The sequence below is a fragment of the Rhinatrema bivittatum genome, chromosome 9, assembly GCF_901001135.1.
Source record: "Rhinatrema bivittatum chromosome 9, aRhiBiv1.1, whole genome shotgun sequence".
NCBI classification, from domain to species: domain Eukaryota; kingdom Metazoa; phylum Chordata; class Amphibia; order Gymnophiona; family Rhinatrematidae; genus Rhinatrema; species Rhinatrema bivittatum.
The window spans coordinates 97696329-97718982 of record NC_042623.1 but is presented as its reverse complement, the minus strand read 5'-3'; the positions used below and the strand labels follow the sequence as shown (position 1 = coordinate 97718982).

General features: G+C 45.2%; 1 protein-coding gene across 6 annotated transcripts in view; it reads left to right on the top strand.

Moving 5' to 3' along the window:
* ZNF277 (zinc finger protein 277) overlaps positions 1-22654 on the top strand; it is a 171117-nt gene that overhangs the window by 144231 nt on the left and 4232 nt on the right. For all 6 annotated transcript variants that reach the window (XM_029616938.1, XM_029616940.1, XM_029616941.1 and 3 more), the window contains exons 10-11: positions 4005-4047; positions 9130-9304. In XM_029616938.1, coding sequence (XP_029472798.1) covers positions 4005-4047; positions 9130-9304 — 218 coding nt within the window. The remainder of the gene's footprint in view (positions 1-4004; positions 4048-9129; positions 9305-22654) is intronic.

Sequence of the window (22654 nt, the reverse complement as noted above, 5' to 3'; positions counted from 1 at the left end):
TTTGCACAGCATGCAGAGTGGCTTTTTGGGGTTTCCATTCCAGTTTTTGTTACCACATTTGTAATTTGTGGTATTTTATTCTATATTTACTAAAGTCAGGTCTGTCTGTGTTCCTTATTGTGTTTGTGACTGAGATGAGATACTTTACTAGCATGTAGGGATTTGTATCAGCCTTATTTGTTGCATTTTTCTCAATATTATATTACACTGGGGGTGAACTGCTGCCTTTTCATGGGTAAGGCTATTGCTGTTTCATTTCTTGCTGCTGCAGAATGGCAGGTTTGATCGACATCTACCGAGTGGGGGTTTGGGGTTTTTTCCAGGTTTTATATTGTTCTATAATGCACCTGGTAGTAGAGGAAGTTTGTGATGTTTTTATTGAGATGACACCATGATCAGATTATCTTTTTTTGTACAGGGAAATGTCTTAGTTCTGCTCTGCACCCATTTTTAGGAAGCGGGGAATTCCTGTGGAAGCAGAGCATGTGTTTATATTTACTCCCTTGATGGTCATGTGATCAGTGTGTCACACATGTGAGCATCATCTCTCAAGTGTCCTGATAGAAAAAAGGTTGAGAACCACTGCACTAATGTGCCATCTTTGTAGTGCAAAACATACCTCTCACCAGATATGGGCCCCTTCTAGTTTGTGCTGTCCCTAATTAGAGGTTTAAAATGGAAACATAGTCATTAATTATTGGATACAAGAGCATTCCCCACCTTTTCAGCCAATTGGAATATTGGGTTTTTGTTTCTGCTCTCAAAATGGCAACCTGATGCCTATTAGATTGCTTTGTATAGGACAGGGGTCCCCAATCTAGTCTGGTTTTCAGGATTTCCACACAGAGTATCGAAGCAGATCGCATACATATTCAATCTCCATTGTAATATGCAAATAAACCTCATGCATATTCATTGTGAAAATCCTGAAACCCAGACTGGTTTGCGGCCCTTATCCTGATCAGGAACCTCTTGCATAGGACATTGACAAAAGCAATGAAGTGACAATTTAAAGCAAAAATAGTCCAACTGTCTAAAATATATTCTTGCCTGTTTTTATTTTGCCGCTGCTTCATCCTCTCTTGGTTTTATTCTTGAGTCCGTTCTTTTTATTTGTTTATGCATTTATATAGCATGCTATACTAGGGTATTATACAACACATTACAGATAGGCATGTGTCCCTGTTCCTAAAGAGCTTATAATCTAAGAGGTCCATGTACAAAAGGTTTGTCTGGCTAAGTTTGGGGCTTAGCTGGATAAATCTGGAGTTTTAAATATTCTCCCCCAAGTAAACAGATACATTTTAGTTGAGTAAAGTCATTACTTGTCTAAAACTTAGCCAGGTAAATCTGGTCATGGTCCCGAGGAGGATTAAAGTTTACAGATACATTTATATGGATAGTTTTAGACCTGTGGGGGGGGGGGGAAAAAGTAAAGCACTGTCTCAAAGCTAAATCTTATAAGCAAAAGAGTGAAGGACAACACAGGCAGCGTAATACTTCAAGGCACACTTGTATTGCTAAGCTTCAAAGAAAGCAAGGTGTCAGCAAGCCAGTCTGTGCTTGGATCACTCGTCCACACCTGGGTCTCATCTAACTTTCACCTTTAAATACCAAAAGCCATCATCATGTGTCAGACAAACTAGAATGTAAGTTTTCTTTTAAACTTTTTTGTCTTTTTATAGTGCACTATAAACATAATCCATGTGAAACAAAAAGTAAAGAAGCCCTATCAGCTGACGTTTCGTACTGTAACTGCTGCAGGGGGACAGACTTCCACATAGACACTTCATTTATTTATTTGAAATATTTTTCATCTATAATAAATAGGTGTTGAAAGGCGAATTACAAAAGTTTTGACATCAATTAAAACAATCAAGAATAAAACAATACATTCAAAAGCTAGGCTAATAATGCTTTCTATTTTCTAAAATTAATTGGAAAACACTTCACAGAGCATGAGGCATTTTATCTTCTGCCTAAATTGCTTTAAAATCTTCAGTTACCTAATCACATTGAGACTGTCCGGGCCTGGTTTAGCATGGTGTTTTCAGATAAGTGTTTTGTGTAAATCTATCCTGCTGAAGCAGTTACAGTATGAAATGTCAGCTGATATTAGGGATTCTTTACTTTCTATTTCACATGGATTGATTTTGTTTTTAGTACAATATAGAAACACTAAAAAAAAATATATATATTATATTTTGACAGCTTTGGGTATTTGCAGTTACTTAAAGGTGAATGATAGATAAGACCATGTGGTGGACAAGTGATCCAAGCACCGACTGGCTTGCTGACACCTTGCTTTCTTTGAAGCTTAGTTAGCAATACAAGTGTGCCTTGAAGTATTACACTGCCTGTGTTGTCCTTCTCTCTTTTGCTTATAAGATTTCGCTTTGAGACAGTGCTTTACTTTTTCCCCCCACAGGTCTAAAACTATCCATATAAATGTATCTATAAACTTTAATACTCCTCGAGACCATGACCAGATTTACCTGACTACGTTTTAGACAAGTAATGACTTTACTCAACTAAAATGTATCCCTCTGCCAGATGAGAAAATGAATCAGCTGGCTCTGGAATCCCTACTACCCCCCCCCCCCCCCCCAAAAAAAAACTCCCAAGATATGGCCAAGAGGCTCTTGCCATTCCCAGTTGCATCCAGCATTTCTTGGACAGGAATGCTGGTACTGTACACCCGTTACTCTAAGCACGAGTCAATGCCCTCTTTTGTGTTAATATATTTTGTTTCTTATAATTTTTCACTTTTTGAACTTCATTACTTAAATATCCTATTTTTAAAAATCTTCCTTCCTGGAGTTTACTGTATTTAGGGCCAGATTTCCCATTAGGCAAAATAGGCATCTCCTATCTATAAGAACATAAGATTCGCAATACCTTTGGATCAGACCATAAGGTTCATCAAGCTCATTATCCTGTTTCCAAAAGTGGACAGTCCAGGTTACCAGTGCCTTGCAGGATCTGAAAAGGTTGATAAATTCTGTGCTGGGATAAGCAGCAAGGAATCTGTCCAGAAGGTGCCCTGTGTCCTTATGGGACAGGTCTGACAGAGGAGGAGGTGGCAGCCCTTGATTATGGTATATTGGTGTATCGTTGGAGAGAGAGAGTCCCTTTTCCCTTCACTCAGGCACCTTCCACAGCTTCGCAGAATCTTCCCCTTCCCCTGCTTCTCTGCCTAGGGGCATGCAAGAAAAAAATCCAGCCTTAGCTGTGTTCCTACTTTACCTGTGATTGCCTGGAAGTGGCTCAGATGGGTATGAGCACAGGAGCAGTATCATTTACCTGACCTGGTGATGATAAATTGCTAAATAGGAAAGGCTTTCAAAAAAAATGATCCACACTCATATCCTCAGGCATGAATTAAAAGTATGAACAAAAGAGGGGAAATGAAGGACTCGGGAGTGGCACAGTGTTAAAGAACATCTTTCCTCTAGCTATCTTATTAGTGACCAAATGCTGTTACCATGTGAAAGCAATTTGGTCTTTTGAGTTCCACATCACAGTTTTGCACTAGTGGGTAGTGTATGTGTATTAGTCTCAGCAGGGAACGAATAGCCCCCCCCCCCCCCCTCTCCCTCCAGAGCAAGGGTGAATCAAGATGGTGGGGCCGGGTGGGAATGCTGTACCTGTTCTGTGGAGAAATGCTGGCTTGGTTTCCAGTGCTGTCAATCCAGCAGCTTTCACAAGCATTCCATTCATTAGAAACCCCCCTCTAAAATAGGAAAAGCAGTGTGTTAATAGCCACCTTTATTATCTAAACCTTTCTTTTCTAGCACCTATTACCTTAAAATTCATAAATCTCCTTTTCTGAAACATTCATTTTCATTCACATTGAATTCTTATAGCATATAGAACAGCGATGAAAAGGAAGAATGGAAAATAATAATCAGTTCAGCTCATGGATCAGTATTTTGTGAAAGCTTTTTAGGCTACTTCCAGCGGGAAAGACTGAAAGCAGTGGTAACCAGCTCTTCATTTTCTAGGATGCACATGGATTTGACCTTAACAGAATAAAGACAGATCTTGGTGAGTATTTTTAGTATTCTAGCCTAGTATAAAGCACATGGCATGAGGGCATTGAAAAATAGAACACAATTGCTCTTCAGATATTGTATTTTCCTTTTATGTGACTGAAAAGGCCTTTGTGGTCTCCCTCTGCTTCACCCCCACAAAGCAGCTGGGCCATTATTTCCTAGAGCTAATGATGGTATACTCTGAATCAAATACCAGGTTGTACTGCTCTGTCTGTTTCCTGCGTGTTCTTCCTTTGGCCTTCAATTCAGGCTTGATAACCTTGTCTGGTTTACAAGTGAAAGAAGATGATGATGATGTTGTTGCAAACAGTTCTTATTGAATTACCCTAGTTTGTTTTCAGTGTTTTGTTTTTACTTTTAGTAGTCATGGGATTCTCTGAAGACAAGCAGGTTCCATGCAATACACAAGTGGGACTGGCTAGCTGCACAGTGCAAAATGGAAAGTTATTCTAAGAGCTTTCTGGAAAGCCTTTTACTTACATGTATGTGATTCCCATGTTGCTGCGGTCCTGTGGGTCCTCCTAGTCTAGACTGGATGGGCCATATGGTCTTTTTCTGCCATCGTGTTTCTATGTCCTTTTTTATGTATCAAAGACAGTGAGAACTTCAGCAGCCACACTTTTTTTTTCTTTCTTTTTGCAGTTTTACTAAACTACTTATTGCCTAAAAATCCCTTAGTTGCTTAGGTTACTGACAAGACCTTAAGTTATCCTATATTTTTCATTGCCTGCTAGCTAGCATGCTAGGATATTTTCTTTTCCCCACTGTAGGCACAATAGCAGTCCATTATCTGTGCTTTTATTTCAAGCTCTGTGGTCAGAGAAGTTAAATCACAAGCAGACTGTGATACATTACAGGAGGACCTTGCAAGACTGGAAGATTGGGCATCCAAATGGCAGATGAAATTTAATGTGGACAAGTGCAAGGTGTTGCATATAGGGAAAAATAACTCTTGCTGTAGTTACACGATGTTAGGTTCCATATTAGGAGCTACCACCCAGGAAAAAGATCTAGGCATCATAGTGGATAATACTTTAAAATCGTCGGCTCAGTGTGCTGCAGCAGTCAACAAAGCAAATAGAATATTAAGAATTATTAGGAAGGGAATGGTTAATAGAACAGAAAATGTCATAATGCCTCTATCGCTCCATGGTGAAGACCGCACCTTGAATACTGTGTACAATTCTGGTCGCCGCATTTCAAAAAAGATAAAGTTGCAATGGAGAAGGTACAGAGAAGGACAAACAAAATGATAAAGGGGATGGAACAGCTCCCCTATGAGGAAAGGCTGAAGAGGTTAGGGCTGTTCAGCTTGGAGAAGAAACGGCTGAAGGGGGGATATGATAGAGGTCTTTAAGATCGTGAGAGGTCTTGAACGAGTAGATGTGACTCTGTTATTTACACTTTCGAATCATAGAAGGACTAGGGGGCATTCCATGAAGCTAGCAAGTAACACATTTAAGACTAATCAGAGAATATTCTTTTTCACTCAACGCACAATAAAACTCTGGAATTTGTTGCCAGAGGATGTGGTTAGTGCAGTTAGTGTAGCTGGGTTCAAAAAAGGTTTGGATAAGTTCTTGGAGGAGAAGTCCATTAATGGCTATTAATCAATTTTACTTAGGGAATAGCCACTGCTATTAATTGCATCAGTAGCATGTGATCTTCTTAGTGTTTGGATAATTGCCAGGTTCTTGTGGCCTGGTTTGGCCTCTGTTAGAAACAGGATGCTGGTCTTGATGGACCCTTGGTCTGACCCAGCATGGCAATTTCTTATGTTCTTATGTAAGAAAATATTTTCTCCAAGGACAAGCAAGATGTCACCCATGTGTGAGGTCTACCATTATCTGATGGAGCCCGACACGGAAAACTCTCGTCAAAGTTTCTAGAAACTTTGACAGGCACACTAAGCATGCCCAGCATGCCGCTAACCACGTATCCACACGGGATCCCTCTTCAGTCTTTTCTGCGAAGCTGTTGTCTTGTGGTTGCGGAGCTCGCGCTCTTTTGGCAGTTTTTGTCTGCTGTTTTGGAATTTTTCCTTCCACGCCTTCGCGGTCAATCACCAACAGCTTCCTTCCCTGGTGCCCATCGACCATGCTCCGCATACATTTTTCCATGGCTTTGAATGGCTTTCGCCGGTGCTGCCAGACTATGTCCAACACGGACCCCTATGAGGTCTGAGGACTCTGCCTGGGGGCATCCAACGACGTCCGTGGTTGCGATCTCTGTGCCAGATGACCCCCAAGGATCATGATAAGATGGAAAAACTTTTTGGATCCAAGCAGTCTGATCCATTCTCAGCCTCCGGGATCTCCACCCCTCTCAGAAAGGAGATCCTGGTCTAGACTCCATCAAGATCGCCCACCTATTCGTTCCCGGGCCCCGTTCTTGGTGCAGGGGCCAACTGCGATCTTTGTCGTCCCATTCTCGGTCAGGTTCTTCGCCATCGGTTCTGGGCAAGGACCATGGTGACCATCGAGCAGGCATAACCAGTGTAGATTGTCTACTTGGCCAGCCACCTTCCCTTTAAATTGAGCCCTCTGGTACTGGTGGCTGATAACTGGCAGATCTTCTGGAAGGTGGTGCACTGGGTCAAGAACAAGATTCTCAGGAACAATGAGTGCACCGGCAATACAAAGTGGACAAGAAATGAACAAAGACAGGGCAAGACTGAAAAAAGAGTGCAGGGCAAGGAACATGCAGAAATGCTAGGCTATTGGGAGATCAAGACAGAGGACACAGGAGGGTCACAGGGAGACCCACAGGAGACAGGAGGGCCACAAGGAGGCCCATGAGGAACAGAAGGACCACTGGGAGGTTCACAGAGAGCAGAAGCACAACTGGAAAAAGCATGGATAAGAGAGGTCACTAGAGGGCCTAGACAGGACACAGAATACAGGCAGACAGGATGGGACCAAGCAAGGAGCTATACACAGAACAAGGGCAAGGTTAACCAGGCAAAGGTCCAAAACCAAAGAGCAAGGTTACACAGGCACCAGAACAAGTGGCCATGGGCAGAGAGGAGACTCCACACTAAGATGAAGAATATACTGTGAGGGAGGTTCTTATAGGACTGGCCTTGCTTCGTCATGAATCCTTCAAGGCAACGGCTAGAGCATATCTGAGTATGGCCCAGCGAGGGCTCCTGCTGGCGGGAGGGGGGGGATGTCTAGCAGTCAGATTCGTGACAGCATGGAGATGCAGGGAACCATGCACTGTCCCAAGCAGCCATGCTGAAGGTGAGTTCCCCCCCCCCCCCCCCCAGGCTAAGATGTTGCTGGGCTAATCTCCTGAGGTCATCTGTGGCCTTTAATTCCAACCTTCAAAGTGCCATGAAGGACATCAGTACTTTTACTAAGCTGAACCCGGTACGATCATCTAGGAGAATTGAAGACTTGCTCACTTGGAAAACCAAGCACATTGAGAGTAAAGTGTTGGGAGCATCAATACTTTTTGGTGTTTTGAGTGATCAAGCATATCGATAATCCCATCTGTTCAGCACTCAGTCTTTGGCTACCCATGCCAAGTTGGATAGCCAACTTCCCCTCAGCACCATCCAGCTGTGATGCCCAGGGAGATGATCTTTAGGAATTTCAGGTCTTCATTTCCAGGGTTGGGGCACTGCCAAATTTCTATTCCTTGCATCTTTTCTGAATCAGTCTGAAGAGTCCTATGGCCCTGTTTCTAGATCAAAGGAGTTTTGTTCCATAGAAAAGTACTCCGAACACCTTCCCCAACATTGTCTCCATCATAGACAATGTTGGGGAAAGGTGACAATGTAGATTTTTTTTCCTGAAGATCTGTTCTTTTCTGATTTTGTTCAAAAGATGAATAAGTTGAGTTGCAAGTAGAGGATGAGCCCAAGACTTTTTCTTGGCTTCCTCAAATACTTGGATGCTCCCAAAGAGCTGGCAGCATCAGTTGTCCAGTTTCTTTCAGTATGTACAAAAGAGGATGTGGGGAACTCCACACTACCATTCAGTAAGAAGGTGGATACCAAATATGTCTAGGCAGCCAAAATATTCATTAAGCTCCAGCGGCCACATCAGAATGTGGTTCTTGAATCTGCCCTGCAAAGGGTTAAGAAAGCAAGAACGCAAGCCTCGGTTCCCCCAGTCTGAGATTAACATTTTCAGAAAGACTCATGATCAGAATGTTGTGCTGCAGTTCTGCATGGCATTCTGCCAAATATATAATGCAATACTTGCACAAGATCCTAGAGGGATTCCAGAAATTCACCCAGTTTCTTCCTTAAGGGAATTCTCCTAATGGAGACTAGTGAGGAGTGTCAAAGTACTTGGTCTTTATGCTACTTTTGAAATTACACTGAGCCTTTTGGTATTGACACCTGGCAAGATCACATGAGTTCAGGCTACTCCTCTGCTCCAAATAATAAAGCACAGCAACAGATGCTCTAAGAGAGTAATTTGGAGGTCATCAAGACTTACTTAATTTGGACATCCTCTCCTTTTTGCAGACCAGAGAAGTTGAGTTTGTACCACAACAGGAGAGAGAAGGGGTTGGACTGTTTATTCTCTACAACCTCTTTGAGGGATAAAACCCAACTCATCCCTCCGCAGTCCTGTTATATTTCAGATTATCTTCCATGTTCTAAAATAGGTTTATTAAAAACAAAGCATAAAGAGGTTTGCCAAATAAAATTATATTCTCTGCCCATTGGTGGTCCTGATATTGCTGTTTTCCCCTTTTTGTTGAAGACAGCCATTACTTAGACAATTCCACTTGTGTGATTCGATGAATCTGTTGGTCTTCAGAGAAAGCAAATTTGCTTACATGTAACTGGTGTTCTCTGAAGAAAGAAGTTCTGAAGATGTTGTCCCCCAATCAAAATATAATTAGAACTGAGAAGAATTTGGGGCCTTAGCAGTTAGGAAAGTCAGAAAAAACCTTGAGGTATTTCCACAACACTGAGCATGGTCTTGTGACTGGTGAACTGCAGTCTTCAGAAAACGCCTGTTATAGGTGAGCAGTTTTGTTATTTAAGGCAATCCATGTTGCCATGAGCACACTTTAAACTAAGTATTTCCCTTTGTTTATTTCTGCTTCCCAGGTTTGAAGTTTTACCAACAAGTGAAATTGGTGAACTTTCTCAGGCGGGAAATCCACCAGGGCCGGTGTCATGGATGCCAAACCAAGTTCCACTCTAAAGCTGCATTAGTAAATCACATGGAAACAGTCAAGCACATGGCCTTACTCCCTGACAGGTCTTCATGGGATCAGCCACAGTAAGTATTTGCTCGCTCACCTCTGACAAATTGTGGATCTTGCTAACGCATACCATGGAAAAAATCATGGGTTGGAATTTTTTTTTTTTTAAAGGTCATCTCGTTTGCAGAATCAGGGAGACTGTCTCCTGTAATTTCTGCTTGTAGAGTGCTGCTATATTTTACATACACAGCAATGGACAATTCATGCTAAAGTTTCCTTGTAAATGTTGTATTAGATATTAAAATGTAAAGTATACCTTCTTTGAACCTCTTCAGCTGACTTTATTATTATTTAATGACAAACTAGTCCAGGAAGCCTCCCAAATTTCTTCTACAACACCAATTGTGAACACTTGAATTACCAATAGACAAGCAGGCATGAATTAGCCATTTCCTAGCATGTAGCCAGATGGTCTCAGGACCAGTGGATATTGTGCTTTTCTGCTAGCAGATGGGAAACTGAATCAGATTTCAAAGCTGACGTCACTCTATATATACCCCTGCAGTAACCTCAACTCTTCAGTATCTCTCCGTCTCCTAGCAGATGCGGACACTATTCCACACATTAGAATAGTGTTAAGAATTATAGCAAAGAAGAAACAACATTTACCTTAAAGAAGACCGAGCTCCGCTCTCCTGCGGTGATACCTAAGGGTCCCTCCCCCAGTCAAGAATTCCTGAGCTGATCTTCAATATCCCTCAGAGGTGTGCCTTGGTCCAATAGCCGGTTCCCGGCGTGGACCTAGCCCCCAGTATGACTGAAAGGCAGCGGGTGCAGAAACGAGCACAGCAGTGAAGGTAATTCCCTCTCCCCCCGCAGCTGGAGACCGTCCAGCACACAATCGGTAAGCGCTGAGACCAGGTAAGAAAAAAATCTTTAAATCCAGGTCTCCGGACTCCAGAGCTCGTATTGCCATACCGAATTATTCTTCTGGCGAGGTTAAAAGGGAGCACCAATCGGGTTGAGCAGTCTTGGTTGGCTAGGCCTGATCCGGTACAAGGGTCCACACATGTGGAGACCCTCAGGGGGCGCCATCTTCCCTTCTCGACCGGCGGTATATGTGAGGTAGGCTGGGCGACCGATGCACCTAACTTGCGCGCGTCTGATTTGGACGCGCGCACAACAGCACACACAACTGAGTGCACCCGTGTGCATAATTACACACACAGCCACATTTAAAACTGCATGCACGCAAACATAATGGCACCGGCACCCAAGAAGGCCAGAAGGCACTCTCTTTGCATAGCCTGCCACATAAGAGCCGCGCAGCCTAAATTGGAGTCATGCCTGTGTCAACATTGCGAAGAAGCCCAGGGGTAACCAAAGCCTGGCCCCTTACTGTCAGGGGATGGGTCCATAACTACTACAGACTATAGCTCCCCAGATCTGTGCATCTCCAAGATGGCTTCTCCACAGGAGGGCACCTCTGGGGCTCCTACTCCAACTTCCCCTGGGATTAACATTGACCCAGGGACCTTCTCATGGTTGGAATTTTTCCAAGGCCTGCAAGCCTTCGTTCAGGTGCAATCAACCTCAGCTGCGCCCCAGGCTCAACCACTGACGGAAGCACAAGATCCTCCCAGCCCTGCTCAGATGCCTCGAGACATGTCTTGCCTAACCAAGAACTTCCCTGACAGGAACCCAGACACCTCAGATGATGAAGGCAACTCCCTGGAAGAAGTAGAAATCCCTCCAGGGATGGAACCATACCGAACTATGCTTCACTTCTTCCACAAGGACGAATTACCAGCCCTTGTTTCCCAGGCTCTTAAGATGCTGGGTTTTCCAGGCACGGACCCTGTGGCGGAACCAAGGAAGAACCCCATCTTGGTGTCCCTTCGTAAGGCCTCATGCTACTTTCCAATGATGGAAGCCATCCAGGAACTGATTGACCTGGAATGGGATACCCCAGAGGCCATCTTCAAAGGGGGGCGGGCCTTGGAAGCCCTATACCCTCTAGAGCCAGCGACCAAGGAACGCCTGCGTTTCCCGAAAGTGGACGCTATGGTCTGTGCCGTCTCAAAGTGAACGATTACTGTTGAGGGAGGGGCTGCTTTGAAGCGCACTCAGGACAGATAGTTGGACTCTATCCTTAAGCAGGCCTTCGACACAAAAGCAATGACATTGCAGATTGCTTCCTGCTGTGCACTGGTGGCACGTTCCTGCTTGCTCTTTGAGAGAGAGGCAAATAACTCCAGAACGTATACCGGTGAGATGCTGGAACCTGCAGCAGCCTTCTTGACGGATGCAAGCTCAGACCTGGTGCACACCTCAGCCAGGGGCGTTGCCTCGGTAATGGCAGCTAGAAGACAACTATGGCTATGGAATTGGTCTGCGGACGCATCATCTAAAGCGAATCTCACAAGAATGCCCTTTAAAGGATCTCTCTTGTTTGGAAGCGAATTGGAGAGGTTAGCCAGCAAATGGGACGAATCCCCTGTGCCTCAGATACCAGAAGAAAGGAGTAAAAGATCTGAGTCCCTCCCCCAGGAGAACCAAGGACAGAGGCTCACAGCGCTTTAGACCCTACAGGAACTCGCAGTTCCAGGCACCTCGTCCCTCCAGAAGGTCCCAGCCCTTTTGGAATAAACAGATGAAGAGGGGAGCAGGCCCGGGGGCGGGCTCTAGCCATGCTCCACAATGAGAATGGGCCGAGCCACCACAGGAAGAGGAGATAGGGGGTCGATTTGCCCTCTTCTACCAAAGATGGGTCGAGATAACGTCTGACAAATGGGTACTAAACATCATTCGAGAAGGTTACACTCTGGAGTTCCGCAGCATTCCTCGAGACAAATTTATGATGTCACTCTGCCACTCCCACACCAAGAAGACCGACAGTGGAAAACACTCGAACAAGACTACTCAGCCTGAAGGCAATAAGTCCAGTTCCCACGCCCAAACAAAATACGGGGTGCTATTTCATCTATTTTAACATTCCCAAGAAGGAAGGATCATTTCGGCTCATCTTGGATCTCAAGAACGTCAGCAGTCATCTGCGGGTACTACACTTCCGTATGGAAACTCTTCACTCCGTAATAATGGCAGTACAACCGGGAGTATTCTTAACCTCCCTGGACCTCTCCAAAGCTTACCTTCATATCACAGTCCATCAGGATCACCAATGCTTCCTGCGCTTTGTGATACTGGGTCACCATTACCTGTTCCAAGCACTACACTTTGGCCTAGCAACCGCTCCCAGAACTTTCCCCAAAATCATAGTGGTCGTGGCGGCAACACTGAGGAAGGAAGGGATCTTTTGTACACCCTTACCTGGACGACTGGCTGATCAGGGCAAAGTCTTCGGAACAGAACCAGCAGGTGACCAGCAGAGTCAAGAGCCTACTGTAAGAACTCGGTTGGGCATGAACACGGGCAAGAGCAGTCTGCAGCCCTCTCAATCTCTAGAGTACCTGGGGGCCCATTTCGACAATAGTCTTCCTCCTCTGAGGAAAAGGAAGCTGTTGGAACAATTACGACGATTAATGACCAATGCACGCCCCAAGGTATGGGACTATCTTCAAGTCCTCTATCTGATGGCATCAACCCTGGAGGTCGTCCATGGGCAAGGGCCCATAAACGACCGCTTAAGCGCTCCTTACTGTCACGATGGAACCCACTGTCCCAGGACTACTCCAATTCGCCTGAAACTATCAGCAGAGGTGCATTCTCAGCTCCAGTGGTGGCTACAGGAAGACCACCTAAGCAGAGGAGTAAGCCTATCCCCACCAAACTGGACCTTGCTCACCACGGATGTGAGCCTGCGAAGGTGGGGAGCCCACTGTCAGGAACTGACAGCGCAGGGACAATGGAACATAAACCGCCTGGAAGCTCAAGCAGTCAGACTAGCGTGCCTGCGATTCAGCCACAGACTCTGAGGCAAAGCGATTAGAGTAATGTTGGACAGCGTGACAATGGTTGCTTACATCAACGGCCAGGGAGGAACCAGGAGCCAGCAGGTTTCTCTGGAGATAGACCCTCTCATGGCATGGGTGGAAAGAAACCTACAAGGGATCTCGGCCTCCCACATCGCAGGAAAAGACATTTATTTATTTATTTAAAGGCTTTTATATACCGATGTTCATGTACTGGTACATATCACGTCGGTTTACATAGAACCAAAGTTGGAAATTACATCGAACAAGAGGTTACAAATAACAGGGCTAACTTGTAAGAGATTATAGAAAAGGTGAGAACGATTTAAAATTATTACAAAAAACACATAGTAAATAACAACAGAAGTCTGTTATTTACTATGAAAAGAACATCTCATAGTAAATAACATAGTAAATAACATCGTAAATAAACATAGTAAATAACATCTCAGCAGACTTCCTCAGCAGAGAGAGCCTGGACCCGGGAGAACGGACGCTGACCACCACAGCCTTCCAACTGATAGTAAATCGCTGGGGTCTCCCATCTATGAATCTGCTGGCCCCCCGTCTCAGTGCCCAAGTCCCCAGGTTCTTCAGCCGCAGACAAGAGCCACACTCCCAAGGGATCGACACTCTCGTCCACACTTGGCCAGAGGAAGACTTACTTTACGCCTCCCCCCCCCCCCCCCCCCCCCAATGGCCACTACTGGGCAAGGTCATCCGTAAGATAGAACACCAGAGGGGATTAGTTCTACTAGTGGCCAAGATGACCATGGTATGCAGACATGCAAAGACTCCTTGCGGGGAATCCTCTGTGCCTACCTCCACACAGGGACCTTCTCCGGCAGGGCCCGATTCTCCACGAAGATCCGTCTCGATTCTCTCTTACAGTCTGGCCCTTGAGAGGACTCACTTGAAGCGCTGTTACTCAAAGGCCGTGATTGAAACCCTGCTCCGAGCTCACGAGTTCTCCACATCCCTGTCATACATACAGATCTGGAGAGTATTCGAAGCCTGATGCGAGGACCGCAGGATACTCTCTCGGACAGCCAAGATTCCCATGATTCTGGAGTTCCTACAGGATGGTATGAAGAAGGGGTTTTCACTCAACTCTCTCAAGGTCCAAGTAGCCGCACTGTCGTGCTTCAGAGCCAAAGTGGACGGTATCAGATAATCAACTTAACCGGATTTGTCACGCTTCCTGAAAGGGGTTAAACAACTCCGACCACCCCTGAAGTGGCTGGTGCCTCTATGGAATCTCAATCTAGTATTAGACTTCCTAGCTGTGGCTTCCTTCAGACCAACACGTGGTCTGTCACTACACTTCTTAACATTGAAGACTGAATTCCTGGTGACAATATGTTCAGCTTTTCGCATCTTCGAACTACAGGTACTATCCTATCGGGAACCATTCCTTAGGTTCACGCCTGGAACCGTACAGCTATGCACTGTCCCCTCCTTCCTACCGAAAGTGGTTTCCAAGTTTCACTTGAACCAAACCATCTCACTACCATCTCCGGATGAACATAAGGACTCGGAGGACTCACGCCTTCTTCACCATCTAAATGTCGGCAGACTCCTAGTGCGGTACCTGGAAAGATCAGAACCAGTGAGCAAAACGTATCACTTGTTTGTTCTTCACAGCGGGAAGAATCAAGGAGAAGCGGCCTCGCAGGCAACCATACCCTGCTGGATCAAGGAAGTAATCCAAGGTGCCCTACATAGAGGCAGGAAAGCCCTTACCACTACAAGTTAAGGCTCATTCTATGAAGGCACAAACAGTTTCTTGGGCAGAAACCAAGCTACTGTCGCCCGCCGAGATCTGTCGGGCGGCAAAATGGTCCTCTATACACACCTTCTCCAGGTTCTACCACCTGGATGTTCAAGCCCGAAAAGACGCAGCCTTCGCAAGGGCGGTACTAAGTGAGCCATGGGCAGCTTCTCGCCCTGTCCAGGAGTAGCTTTTGTACATCCCACTGGTCCTGAGTCCATCTGGCTACATGCTAGGAAATGGAGAAATTACTTACCTGATAATTTCGTTTTCCTTAGTATAAACAGATGGACTCAGCATCCCGCCCATGGCTGCCCCAGAAAAGGAGAACCTCAGATAACAAACATCGAGACTAAGCAAATACGGGTAAGCCGTGGCCTACACCTAGTTCAAGACACTCAGTTTGTCCGGTGCTTGCGTTAATTGGTTGAGTGCACCGGCGGTCTCCAGTTTTTGAAATTAGTTGAACCAGTTCAAGTTTTAATCAAGTTTATTTAAGTTATTTAAGCAAAGATATATATCCGCAATGGCTTTTCGAAGAGAATACTGTAGAGCTGAGGTTACTGCAGGGGTATATGTAGAGTGACGTCAGCTTTGAAATCTGACTCCATCTTTTCAGGTCTATCCAGTACCGAGCGGTAGGAAGAGCTGCGTTAGTGCCTGCGGCACCCGCGGTTGCCGCACGCACAGTGCAGCTCACCTACCGCTCGATCCTGAACACTAATTTTATTTAAATGTAAACCGCGTCCGTGAAGCCTTAGGTCCGCGCAACCCATTTTACTGGATAGAGCGCCTGTACAGTATCCTGGGTGCGCGGGCCTAAGGCTTCACGCCACGCTGGTATCTGTCATTTCAAATGTCATTTGAAATGACAGATACCAGGGAGGAGTGGAGAAGAGATGACAGCGGCGAAGCAAAAAAAAGCGAAAAAACCAAAAGCAAAAAGTAAGTCGCTTCGCCGCTTCACTCTTCCCTCCTCCCGGAGCAGGGCACAAATAGCAGCCTTGCTCCGGGAGGAGGAGAGACACTGCGGCGAAGCAAAAAAAAACCAAAAGCAATTTTGGTTTTTTTTTTTCCAAAAGCGACAATTTTGGTTTTTTTCCAAAAGCGACTTACTTTTGGGATCTGTCAAGATCCCAAAAGTAAGTCGCTTTTGGACGCCTGCACAACTTACTTTTTTGAAGCAGGAACACGATCGTAGCTCCTCCCGACGAAGATGGCCGCCTGCACGGGGGAAAGCGTACAATTGGCCGCTCAAGACGTGACGTCACATCCCGTGACGCCAAACGTCGTGACGTCACGTCTTCAGCGGCCAATTGCACTCTTTCCCCCGTGCAGGCGGCCATCTTTGTCTTCGTCGGGAGGAGCTACGATCGTGTTCCTGCTGATGGCTTCAAAAAAGTAAGTTGTGCAAGCGTCCGAAAGCGACTTACTTTTGGGATCTTGACAGATCCCAAAAGTAAGTCGCTTTTGGAAAAAAACCAAAATTGTCGCTTTTGGAAAAAAGAAACCAAAATTGCTTTTGGTTTTTTTTTGCTTCGCCGCAGTGTCTCTCCTCCTCCCGGAGCAAGGCTGCTTTTCGCGCCCTGCTCCGGGAGGAGGGAAGAGTGAAGCGGCGAAGCGACTTACTTTTTGCTTTTTTTTTTTTTTTTTTTTTTTTTTTGCTTCGCCGTTGCAGTCTCCGTGGCGCCCCAGTCCAGACATCGGAGGGGGGCTGCAACGTTTTTTTCGCTTTTTTTTTTTTGGCTTTGGGAGCAGGGGAGAGGACTGGGGCTGCCACGGAGACCGGCACCCATGATCGCGGCCGGGGCAGGTGAGCGGGGGCTGGGGGAAAGCTTGCCACCTACCCTTACCCCTGCCTCTACCGCAGGGGTCAGGGTAGGCGGTAAGTTTGCAGGTTAAACGCGCAACAAAACGGCAGGGAAAACTAGCGATAGTTGGGGCGCGGGTTACGGGATGCTAGGGAATAGCTAATTCGCTCGTTTGCATGCAATATGCATGCCGCGTGCGGAAGGGGTTGCCCGGGGAATTTAGGACGCGGTAGGAGTAGGTTAAAGGGGATTCGGGATTGCAGGAAGGGCTAACGCGGCCGGAAAGTGAGTAAAAAGCGGCTTAGGAGCAGGGTAAACGCGGCCGCACTTTACAGGATAGACCCGATTATCTGCTAGCAGAAGAGCACAGTACCCACTGGTCCTGAGTCCATCTGTCTACATTAAGGAAAATGAAATTATCATGTAAGTAATTTCTCCATTATGACTGCTTGATGTCATCCAACAGCACAAACTCAGACCCAGGTGTCAGAGCTCAAGTAAAGACTTTACTGAGCATGCACAGGAGTTCCAGTGTGCACGCTGCCTCGTGAGCCCCTCAGTTTTCGTTCAAACTACTGCACAGATGTGTCCCATCTTAGAATTTTTCTACTTTTTGAACCTAGTACTCCTATCTGCCTCATTACTTTAAAAAGTGTCTCTGCCTCAGCAGTCCCTCAAACATTTAAGTTCATTAAAGGAAAATTTGAGAATCTAAGATTTGAAGAGCATGGAGAAGCTCACGGCCAAGAAGTCTTCAGTAAGTAACTTCAGATACACACTCCATTTGCTACTGCTGTCTGGGTACAAATCACGACTCATCCAATTCTACAGCTGGAGTCTGTCTTCTAGGATGCAGAATTACCATATCTGGAAGATGGACGCTCTAAGAAAGGTGCCTGATAAGAGCCCAAAGCCTCAGCACCAACCTTTGAATCCACTTCTGATCAGTGGTTGAGTGTGATACAGAAGTCTAGAAAATCAGAAAAGAGCATCAAAGTGGCACAGGTACCCCCTTTGGGGGCCATCCCTCTTGGGGCAAAGAAATCGGTGCCATTGGCTCAGGACTTTGCCAGAGTGGGGCCCTCCTTGACACCGAGATGGAACTTAGCCTCAATTAATGGCATGGAGGAATCCCATGGCACCTAACTATTTATCAAGACCCAGGGCCAATCAGAACACTGTGTGTCTCTTCTGTGCAGAACTTACATTTTAAGGTGCAGTCAACACACTCAACACACACGGCAGATCACAGTACCTTCAGTGGTGTCTGAACAGAGCGCTTTGGCATATAAAGCCAAAAGTCCCACGATGATTGTCATGACACAGAAGGAATTACCAGTGCCATCTATGGAGCAGAGTGCTAGTTGACAGGAGTTGTTGATGCAACTTTCTTTCATTCAGAAAGAAACTAAAAACGTGGCTGTTCACTCAAGCCTTCCCTTGATGGACACCCCATTAACAGTACAGTCTTGCACTTCATTTTCACAGATCCACCCCCACCTCTCCCACATTCTTGCCTTCAGTCTTTGACCTAAAGACTAAGCCATTGTCAAAGCTTGCTACATTCATTCCTTGGGTCTAAAATTTTGTTATGTTAAACCTTGTTATGTTAAATATTGTTAGGTTAAACTTTGTGATGTTAATCCTATTCTTTTGCTCTCAGCTCTCCCACTCTGTAAATCCCTGTTCATTGTAACTTTATCTTTCTAGTTAATTGGTTAACCCATGTTTCGCTGTAAACCGGTACGATAACACCCTAGTCTTGAGTATCGGTATATCAAAAGAATTTAAATAAATAAATAAATGCAATTAGCACAGAATACCTTGGAGTCGGTCACCTCTGCGATTGGGGATGTTGCGAAAGCACTGGATTCCTCAACTTTACCGGCCTGAGCAAGGATAAGCCAATCTAGGGCCCTGCACCAGTAGGAGACCAGTTATTGGAGCTGGTGAAGAATTTCTTTGCCTCCTTAAGCACTGAAGTTCAAAGAGGGAGAGTGGAATCTCTCCTGTCCGAGATGGAGGACATTTTCCACATAATGGGGCTGTTCCAAGTCCTATGCCAGAGCATACTTCACCACAAGACCTCCCAGAATTGGAGGGTGAAGAAGTGGGCTCTATCTACTCTGAGTTCTTCAAGATCTTTCCCTGCTGGACCAGCAGAGATCTCCATCTTTGTCATTGCCTTAATCATCGGGTAATGGCTTAGTGTTCCCTTGTGGTCAGGAGATGAGGGGGATTCCATGGGGATTACCTTCTGGACTTGCCGCAGCATACTTCCTTTCTGAATTATCTCTGCTACTGCTGGTGAAGACTCTGTTAGTGTTAGAAAAGAAAAGGACCAAAAAAAAAGACATTTTCATGCTCCTTCAGTTCCTTCAACCCCCCCCCCCAGTATTTTCTGTGGCCATCCCAGTTCACAGATTCATCCAGGATCTGTAGATGAGGATGTGGCAGATGCCTACATCATGCCTTCTGGTAGCCTGTAAACTGGACTTGAAATATAGAATACAGGCTGCCCTGGGTTTTGAGATGTTCCAATTACCACATCACTTTATGGTGATACAATTTGCATTGAAGCTTGCAAGGCACACCCATAATCACTCCAATATACTCTTGAGGAAGGGCCCAAAGGTATTGGATGTATTTGGAAAGAAGGTCTTCTAAAGTTAAATGCTGAGTGCTCAGATTAAAATTTACCAATTCTACATGGTGCAATATTTGCTGCATAAATGCGTATAGAAATTAAAACTCTCAATTGAATTGCCAGATCCTGTGTAGGTGGACTTTCATCAAGTAATGGAAGACATAGAGGAATATGAGAAGCACCTGATCCATTCTGTATACAAAGCTTTCAATACTGTGGCCAGGACTCCAACTGCTTCTATAAGGGCTCAAAGGCTTGCATGGTTGCATGTGCGCAGCCTCTGAGAGGATATGCATGATCATCTTACTGACATGCCCTGTACAGGGGACAACCTGTTTGGTGGCAAAGTTGAAGAGCCGTGATTCTGGTCAAGGAGCATCAGTCAACATTATAATCATTATCAGCTGTGGCAGAGGACCAGCTGACCCTATCCCAACGTCAGTATTTCTCTTACACATCCTCATTCTTCCAAAGATGTCTTTTCTGTTCTTTTCTGTTCTTTTCAGCAACATTGAACTCTTCCTACTCTTTAGTATCAGCAGATGGTTGCTCAAGGCCAACAGAGGGAAGAGCATCAATCTAAGACTCAGCAGTAGACATTGGCACCAGTTTTTGTTGACTCTGAGACCCACCTCTCTATGTCCAGTGAAGGGAAGGGTTTAGGTCTTCTTCCTGAAATGGCTTTGGATCATCAAGAACCAGCAGTGGATCCTAAGAAATGTGAAGTAGTCTACAGTGTACACTTCTCACACCCTCCTCCAATCCAACAGATTTCAGTCTTCAACTCTTACCCTTATCAAGTGCCCCAATTGCAGCTAGAGAGTATCTTCTGCAGCTGAGAGTGGTCAAACTTGTCCCTTCCCACGACTGTAGCCAGGATTTCTCTTCCCAATATTTCATAATCCCCAAGAGGTCTGAAGTAATTAAGGCCTATACTGAACTTGCAAAGACTGAATAAATTGCTGGTTTGAGAGAGGTTCAAGATGAACTCCCTCCAGCTGATCTTCCTTTCATTCAACCAAAGAATTGAATGTTTCGGAATCTGCAAGATGCTTATGCATACATTCCCATTCATCCCACCTGTCAGACGTTCCCATGTTTGTAGTAAACAATGTGCACTACTAATACAAGGTATTCCCCTTTGGCCTTTCAGTGGCCACAAAGGTGTTCTTGAAAATCCTCTCCGTAGTGGTGGCATGGTTTCATTGGTTAGGAATCTGCATATTACCATACCTGGATGATTGGTTGGTGATGGATCCCTCTGTCAAGAGTTCAGTCTCCAGTTCCTGGGCTTTCCTTGTCAACTTTGCCAAGTCAAATAATTCAGTTCATAAAAGCCTAGATAGTCTCAAGTGATAGTCTGAGACTGACTAGACTTCTCCCTGTCAAGAGACACATTTCTGATGTGCCTAGTAAGGGTCTTGCTTCAGCAGAACCAAGTGTCGGCAACATTGGTCCTGATCCTTCATGGCCACATGGCAGCTGCAGTATATGTGGTATCCTTGATTCTTCTGCACATGCAAGACCTTCAATGTGGTCTCCAGAGCCAATGGGATCAGGTCTATCAACTAGTATCCCACTAAATATCCATGATCTCCAGGATGAGAGCATCAAGTGACTCTTAACAACATTTCTACCAAGGGCTGGTCGGATCACGCCAGTGTGACTTGGACCCAAGAATTGTAGTACTCAGTCCCTAGAGAGTTAACTGCAAATCAACCACCTGGAGCTGCAAGCTATTTGCTATTCTCCAAGTGCTTTCTTTCACCTCCTCTTGGGAAAGAGAATCTTTATTCAGGCAGAGAATTAAGTAGCCATGTTCTACATAAATGGGGAGATATGGGTTTTTACGTCTTTTGCGAGGTGGCAATGAGAATCTGGTTGTGAGCAGGGAATTTTAAGGCCCTCATCAGGCAACCTATCTTATGAGAATCCAGAATACATTGGCAGATTGCCTCAACAGAGCGTTGCTGCCACATGACTGAGTCCTTGAGCCAAAAAATAGCAGATGATATGTTCAATTGCTGAGGAAAGCTTGTGATCGACCTGTTCTCTTCACATGTCAACAGGAAGCTTGAAGTTCTGCTCCATGCATTGGAGGAGCTACAGATCAGCTTCCAACACTTTTCTGTCTACAATATGAGCACCAATCGATTTATTTTATCACCAAGACAGGCTAGACTGTCCTTCGAGCAAAGATATAAAGATTATAGCACCAACCTGGACTAAGCAAGAGAGGTATCAATATCTCATCCATCTGTCAATTCAGTCTCCAGTTCCATTGGGGATATCACAGACTCTCCTCTCTCAGGAGGACAGCAGACTCTGTTATCTGAACCTGTGATCACTGGCTCTCATGGCATGGATGTTTAGTCTCCTCCTTACACCTTCTGAAAGAGGTGGCAGATGCACTAATTTCAGCTAGAAATTTTCAACCCGAAGATCCTATAGTTTCAAGAGGAAGACGTTCTTGACTTGGTGGGGGCCAGTCATCTGGATCCCTTCTCCTGTGGTGCGAGGGACTTGCATCAGTATCTTATTTTCCCTCTCAACCTCAGGCCTTTGCACCTCTTCAATCAAAGTTCATTTCAGCACCATTGCAGTGTGTCACCAGCAGGAGGAAGGAATTTGATCTCTCTCCATCCTTTGATATTCAGGTTCATGAAAGGTCTGTGATATTCCAGACCTCTGGTCAGTAAACCTCCAGTGCCTTGAGAGCTCAATATAGTCCTAGTGCAACTCAAGAAACCTGCTTCTGAACCTATCAAATCGGTGAACTTGAAGCTTCTGACCTGGAAAATATTTCTCATGGCTGTCACTTCAGCACAAAGAGTAAGTGAACTACAGGATACTGCAATCTTTTCACAATAGGGTGGTTCTATGGACCCACTTCTAGTTCTTTCCAAAAATGGTGTCTGCATTCCATATTAATCAAGCTATTATGGTTCCTACATTCTCTTGTTTACAAAGGAGAACAGACTCTTCACTCCTTGATTGTAAGAGAGCCTTGGTATATTACCTAAAGAGGATACAACATCACAGTCAAGCTTCTCGACTGTCCATGGTCCCAATAGATTCAAAGGGGCAGTTGCCAATTATCCAATTAGCTAGTAGACTTTATCGCACACTGTTGTTTCCTGGTTTGCAGATGATACTCTGTCACGGATCATCAAGTGAGAGCCATGGCAACTTCAGTGGCTCATCTCAGGGATGCTTCTATGAAGACACATGAAAAGCTGCTAGTTGTGCACACCTTTGTTCTACTG